This window comes from Hibiscus syriacus, unplaced genomic scaffold, assembly GCF_006381635.1.
Source record: "Hibiscus syriacus cultivar Baekdansim isolate YM2019G1 unplaced genomic scaffold, ASM638163v2 tig00110213_pilon, whole genome shotgun sequence".
Taxonomy (NCBI): Eukaryota; Viridiplantae; Streptophyta; class Magnoliopsida; order Malvales; family Malvaceae; genus Hibiscus; species Hibiscus syriacus.
Window position 1 is genome coordinate 1,620,857 of NW_024062630.1, and position 7,072 is coordinate 1,627,928.

The 7,072-nt window shown below is 38.0% G+C and overlaps 1 protein-coding gene across 2 annotated transcripts; it reads right to left on the reverse strand.

Moving 5' to 3' along the window:
• Positions 1–475: 475 nt before the first annotated feature.
• LOC120113959 (BTB/POZ domain-containing protein At5g17580-like) lies at positions 476–2,708 on the reverse strand. Of its 2 annotated transcripts, XM_039135012.1 has the most exons (4): positions 2,662–2,708; positions 2,371–2,468; positions 2,223–2,292; positions 476–2,127 (listed from the first exon to the last, which is right to left on the reverse strand). In XM_039135012.1, exons 2-4 carry the CDS (start codon positions 2,403–2,405, stop codon positions 574–576), a joined length of 1,659 nt encoding a protein of 552 aa, XP_038990943.1. In that variant the 5' UTR covers positions 2,406–2,468; positions 2,662–2,708; the 3' UTR covers positions 476–573. The 2 variants fall into 2 exon arrangements, with proteins under 2 accessions (XP_038990943.1, XP_038990942.1); XM_039135011.1 differs by lacking the exon at positions 2,662–2,708 and having other exon boundaries at positions 2,371–2,501.
• Between the last annotated feature and the right edge of the window lie 4,364 nt (positions 2,709–7,072).

Below are 7,072 nucleotides of genomic sequence, written 5' to 3' on the forward strand. Positions count from 1 at the left end.
TGCGTAATATCATAAATTTGTCAAATCTAGTGAGGAAGATATTTTTTTAATATGTATATTTAACTTGAGTGTTAAAGCAACCGAAAAAACAGCGCATGGCTTGTCCGAGAGTGACGAGCAGGAGATGCAGCAGCGTCATCACTGCTGCTTATCCCATGAAATTTAGAGAGCAGCAAGCAAAATCCCAGAAAAAATAGTCGTCATCCACTCGTCACCATCTAAGCCGTCGGCTAGTTACGGTGGGAATCCTCCGGTGTCTCACTTTGGAAGATGAACAAAATACAAATAAATATGAAGAGTAAATTTTGAATTTATTAACAAATACAAATAAGATAAAAGTTCATTTATGTTATTATAAACTAATTGGCTCACAAAAAATCTATACAAAATTGAAATAAAAGTAAAGGGGATCTAATACAAGGATTATTACCAGCACTCTTCGATACAAAAATACGGAAGCAGTACCAAAGCAAATACTTGTCAAAAACTAGGGTTTTGGAGCTTTACATTTCAAGGCCGAAAATCTGAGCAGCAAAAATGGAGAAAACTGAAAACAAATCAGAAAATGGAAAATCATAAGCCCCATTTTGGATGCACTTTCTTCTTCTTTGTAGGGCAATGGAAGTCATCCACGTTAGTGGAGCACCCAAATTTCCTCTTCATTTCACTCCACAAGCTCAACTTCCCCTTATTGACTCTTTGCCTGTTGTTTCCATTTGTGATTTCTTTCTTCATTTCATGGCAGTCCTTCTCAAGATCCTTCACCTTAATGCTTATTTTCTCCATTTCCACCCTCACTTCATCTTCTTCTTCGTCTTCTTTCCCGTCTTCGTGAGTTCCCCGCACCAGCGTTTCTCTCAGCTGCAACTGTGCCATAAACAGCACCTGCACCACTACTCTTACCGGTAATCTTTCGTTCTTAGCAGCGTGTTCGCAAGCCTCGGCTGACATTTTCCGAAAATCCAACACCTTACAGACCTGTTCTTTTTCCTTCTCTGTCAGGTAAGCATGCTTTTCCAAGTATATGTCGATAGCCCGGTATATACCGTCAGAATTTCTCTTTGTTCCTAATGCTGCAGCCATGGACATCTCTTCAAGTGAAACGAAAGTGTCTACCATTAAATCTATATCACAAGCAACTTCTGCCAAGAATTCTTCCATGAGTTCCGCCACTGTGATGAATCCGGAAGCATCAGAGCTATCGTAATTGCCATAGAAGATTTTCAGAATCCTCCTTATACACTCAATATCATATTGGAGTTCCTTGGCATAGCCTTGAGAAGGAATCAACAGGTCCTTTGCTTTTGCCTGGTCCAGCTGCTTTCCGATCCTTATCTCGAAACCATTCCTACATGCCGAGCTAGCTTCCAAGTCGATCGCGCCTCGGAGCATTTCGAATAACAATGTGCAAGGAAGGAGCTCTCTTCCGTGAGGCAAAAGCTTCTCCAATGTTTCAATTACACTTCTTTGAGATTTCCTCTTGTAAATCGACACAGTCTCCTCTCCATTGCTACAAAAAAGGATCCACTTCTTTGCATATCGATAAATCGATGCCGAAATGTATTCCGGTGGGATTCCATGCTGTTTCATTGTGTACATGATAGGCTCATATAGCTGGAGAGACAATGTTGTCAAATCCTCTTGCCAGTCCAGAGCAAAGAGCCTTCTCTTTGCATTAGGCTTATCACCAACATCACCATTGTTTCTCGAGATGATTATTGGTTCCCCTAGATGTCGTGGATTCTCCAACGCCTTTGCAACCATAGCCTGTAAGCAGGCATCGAATAAACCGAGCTGCATCGTTTGTTGAAGGTACTTTTCGGACGAGCGTAAAGCCTTGACAATTTCATTCCAACTAGGGAGGACTCTTTGCTCGAAGAAAGTAACAGCTTTGCTTAATAGATTGTTATTGCAGTGATTTTCATCCATCCCTAAGTAGTAGGACAGGCAGATGAGTGGCACGATGTTTTCAGCGGACATCTGAACCGCATATCCGTGGCAGAATCTTGCAACGAGCTCGAACGTCTCCGAATCAGCCGGAACGTCACGAAGCAAGCAAGATAGATCTGCATTGGAATTCTCTTTAAGTAAGGCAGCAACTTTAGCTGATTTTGAGGCCAGAAGTTCCTAGATTGTAAGGATCATAAATCCAAAATTATAATGTTGATTCACAAAGGATAAAATCACTAACGAAATGAAGGTTGTTTTAGAAAATTTCTCACTTTGTCTAGGGCAAAGGGCTTACTTCCTACATGAACTTCCAATTCCTTAGGCAAGGCAGATTTAGAAATCCTGAGAACAACAAAACAAGAAAGAGTTATACGACGGCGGTCGATCGGAATTCAGAAAATCAACTCAAAGATTCGATACCTCAACGATGTATCCGCATATCGCCTTTCGGTCATGCTGTTATCCGGTTTTAGCTTTCGAATGAAAACCAGAAGAATGCAAAATCACAGTAGGGTTCCCTTGATCATTTTGACAATTTTAGGGCAATTCAATGATACATAACAAACAGCAATACAATAACAACTAATCATTATTAACAGCTACATATGAACTTCCAAAGAGACAGTCACATAAAAAAAACAGAAAACGAAACATGGGTTATGTGAAATATAGGATTAAAGTCACATTTTACACACAAAAACAAATTCTTACCTTGAAGAAGATAGTGAGAGAGCAGTAAGAGCGAAGAAGAAGAGTTAATTTGATTGGAATTTTTTTCATTTGTTGAGAAAGGGTTGAAAGAAAAAGTAAAAACAAACGTAACAGCACATATACTAGTTCCTCATTTTGTGGGGGTTCTGTTATTTGAAAACTTTTCAAAAATCAGATTTTGATAAGAGAAAAGTCTACCTCTCTCGTTTTTATTTTTCCTTGACAAATTCAACTCATTTTTAGTTTCTTCGAATTCAAACCCGAAATCGGTTTAAGTATAAAAAAACATAATTATATAAATCAATTAACATTTAATTATTATCTACTTTTAATTTATGTTAGGGTTTAAATTATTGAGTTACCTCCTTGATTGGTTGAAGGGAGTGTTGATCTTTGATCTTGAGCTCAAACAATTATGTATGAGAATTGACAATGATTAAAAAAATAATAAACATATTCAACTAATTTTTAGTTTCTTCGAATTCAAACCCGAAACCGGTTTGAGTATGAAAAAAAATACAATTACATGAATCAATTAACATTTAATTATTATCTACTTTTAATGTATGTTAGAGTTTAAATTATTGAGTTACCTCCTTAGTTGGTTGAAGAGAGTGTTTGTAACATCCTCCATGCCGGGTTAGTGATTAATTTGCAAAGTTTCAATATTTGGTGATTTAAGTAAAATGATGGAAGAGTGTAATGATCTATTTGAGTTATTTGGTGTAGATGTAATTATAAAGAAGGGAATTAAGAAAAGAGTAATTAAGTAAAAGAAATAATTAAATATTCCTTGGGGATTATATTAGAAATCACGTGGGTATTAGGTTTCCAGAATACTCCCATTTCTTCTTTCTTATCTTCTTCTCTTCCTTCTCCAAACGTGGAGCTTGCAAGTAAAGGTAAGAAACTGAACCTTGGTAGTTTCTTTGATTTTTAAGATTGGAAATGGAAGTTTGTATGTTATATAAGCTAAAGGAAAGCTTATATGACATTAAAACTACAAGATAAGTGTTTTAGAGATAGATTTGGAAAATGAGTTTTTAGATGAAATTTTGATATGGATGAGTTTTTGATGTTTGAATAAGATTTTTGACTTGTCAATAAGCTAATTAAGAGTATGAAGTAATAGAATGAAATTAGAACAGTTGGAATTGGAGTAAGATTCTTCAATTCTATATGGATGAGTAGTTTTCTTAGTTTTAGAGGTATTGAATGGATAATAATTAGTTTAAGTAAGTGTATGAGAGCTAAGAGTATTAAAGGGATTGAAATATGTATGTTTGAGCTGAAATGGGATGATTTCCGAGCTCAAAATAGGATTTATGGGTTAGGGGAATCGGTACCCATTCAAGGGGAACCGATACCCCTCAACGAATATGAATTTCCAGAATACTAGAGGGAATCGATACCCCCAGGGGGAACCGATACCCCTCAACGGATATGAAATTCCAGATGCTAGAGGGGAACCGATACCCCCCAGGGGGGAACCGATTCCCCCATGAGAAAAAAAAAAGAAGAAAAGAAGAAGACTAAGCTATAAATTCCTTAAATTAGTAAGCTATTAAAGCTTAATTCAAGACATAGACATCTGATGATCATCTTGAAAATTATGTTTATGTAGATACCGAGCCTACTCGAGTTCGGGAACAATCTACAAGTAGAATCGATCGAGGAAAAGGCAAAGAAGTAGGTGAGTGCATATGCATAGATGATTATAGATATCCTGCATTCTAGACTTGTGATAAGTCTAGATTTATATCTTGATACATGAGCATATTCTGTATTATGAGACATGACATGAATTCATATAAAAGCATTATATGACAGAATATGTGGGAAAAAAATGAGCTATGTGAAAGGTAAGAATTACATGTCTACGCGATAGAGACTACGTGAAATGTAAAAGCCCATGTTATGTAGATGAGAACTATAGTATAGTTGGCATGCCAAGGGTAGAGGGTCTACGCGGTTCTTTAGGACATATGTATATCCTTTGGAACCTGTGTGAAGTCTGAAAGACACATACTTGATCCATAGTATATGTATATGATTCTTAAGGAATTCTATGTGGTCCTTATGGACATCATTATATGGCACTACGGTGCAATTCTACGGGGCACTTCGGTGCAGTTATACGAGCTGTGGTGACAACATAGTGCACAACCTCACATTACTCCGATACCTTAGGTTCTCAATATGCGATCATGGGCCAATAACTTATTAATACAGATTCATGAATGTTACAGTCATACGCTTACAGGTATGGATATTGATGATGTATACTACATTGATTAAGTACATGTTGCATCTCATCTCATATGATCCTGACATTTTAATTACTTACATTGCCTTGTTATTATTATTGCCTCACTAAGTCGATGACTTAGCGTGTGAGTGTTTCACACGTAGGATCCGAGGAATTAGACGAGACAGGTGAAGCAGCTTGACAGTATTACTCCTGCAACCATCAGATCAGAAGCAACTTAATCAGTAGTTATTTTGTTATGTAAAGGCGGTTGGCATGTAATTAAAGGTTAAGTTGTGTATGCTCTGAATATTGATAAACTTATATTACAGTATTATATTATTGTATTTCTAATATAAATTCAAATATTTTACTATTATTTATAGAGTTGTGTTTTAAAGTCAATGTAGTATCTCTGACTCATATCCGGGTCGGGTATGGGTTGGGGTGTTACATTTAATGGTATCAGAGCTATGGTTTTAGCCGATTCTAGGCATAAACCATAGTCTATAGAGTCTTTAAATGGAATACATGCCAACAAATAGTGAGAACTTCTGATCTGGTATGTATGAGTATGCTGTTTTTAATAGAATAATGTGTTTATTCTTATTAGATGTCCGGACATAATAGCTCCGAAGTGAAGCGGGAGAAGATAGGCATGCTGAAAGCAAAGTAATTCCCCTGCCCTGGCCAGGCAGGGTGAAGAACAGGCATCTCAAGGAGTGTCTGTGCAAGATCAAGACGTTCTTCAGAACGTTAGACGCTATTCTGACGCGTCTTCAACCTCCTGCTCCACTAACTCCAAGAATTAATGTAGCAAAAGAGTTGAGAAGTTTAGGAGCTCCCGAATTTAAGGGAGAAGCTGAGGAAGGTCAGTGTCAGCTGATCTTTGGTTGAATGATTTGAAAATCATGTTAGATGGTCTCCACTGTTCCGAAGTGGAGAAATTAGATGGAGTTGTGTCTTTATTGAGGGTCAGGCGAGGATATGGTGGACGAACGTCACCATGAGGATGTCAACCGACCAGTTGACTTGGTCTTTGTTTTAGAAAATTAAAAACAAGTATATGGAGATCAGTTTATCCGCCAAATGAAGCAGGAATTATGAATTTGAAGCATGAGCCGCTCTGTGTATGAGTACGAATGTGAGTTTAATAAGCTGAGCAGGTTTGCAGCTGAGCTTGTGCCTACTGAAAAAGTGCTTGCGAGTGGTTCGTGGAGGGCTTGCGCCCTAGACTTAAAGAAATGTTGATAGTATTAAACTTGTCCTCGTTCCAGTAGGTGATCAATCGGCAAAAGCTCTTGAAAGGGCTCAAATGAAAGATTTGGGGACTCACGGTGCTGGGAGATCTACTCCGGGTCAAGTATAGCTGCTGGGACTTGTTTTCGATGCGGAGATGCCAAACATTTTGTCCGGGATTGTCCCTTGATTGTTGGTGAGCCGACACCATCTGGAAGAGCTGGTTCTTTCTCACAAAGATGACGAGGAAGAGGCAGAGGAAGGAACCCGTCTGAATTCTCTGCTCAACCTGAAGTTCGATCCACTGCTCGAGTATACAACCTAAAGACAAGTGAAGACCGTGATGACCCTGATATTATAGCAGGTACTTTTCAGTTGTATGATAAATTAGTATTGGTGCTGATTGATCCGGGTTTCTAATTATTCTTATATACAAGTAAGTTAGTAAAGGAGTTGGGGATTCCCTTAGAACGAGTAATGAGATTATAGTAACAACTCCGTTAGGCCATAGTGCCCGGGTGAATAAAGTCTGTAAGGGGTGTCCCATAAAGGTTCAGGGAATTGAATTCCCTGCTAATCTGATGGAATTACCCTTTGACGAGTTTGAAGTGATTCTGGGAATGGATTGGTTGTTCCGTTATTATGGAGATGTTAGTTGCAGATTGAAAAAGGTAACTCTGAAAAGTCTAAAAGGAACAGAGATAAGTGTGAGCAGTGAAAAGTTTAATCCTTTAACAAATGTAATATCAGTGATGTATGCCAAGAAATTATTGCTACAAGGATGTCAGGGTTTTCTTGCAAATGTGATTGATTCAAGAGCTCAAGAGAAAAGGTTAGAGGAAATTCCAATAGTTCGAGAGTTCCCTGATGTTTTTCCTGCTGAATTGCCAGGATTACCTCCGGATAGAGAGGTAGAATTCCAAA

What these genes read in the sequence shown, in the direction of transcription:
- LOC120113959 (XM_039135012.1), bottom strand. Translation starts at nt 2,405, where the DNA reads ATGACCGAAAGGCGATATGCGGATACATCGTTGAG. An exon ending in TATGCGGATACATCGTTGAG is followed by an intron (nt 2,293 to 2,370) that starts GTATCGAATCTT and finishes TGTTGTTCTCAG; the next exon opens with GATTTCTAAATCTGCCTTGC. An exon ending in AGCCCTTTGCCCTAGACAAA is followed by an intron (nt 2,128 to 2,222) that starts GTGAGAAATTTT and finishes CTTACAATCTAG; the next exon opens with GAACTTCTGGCCTCAAAATC.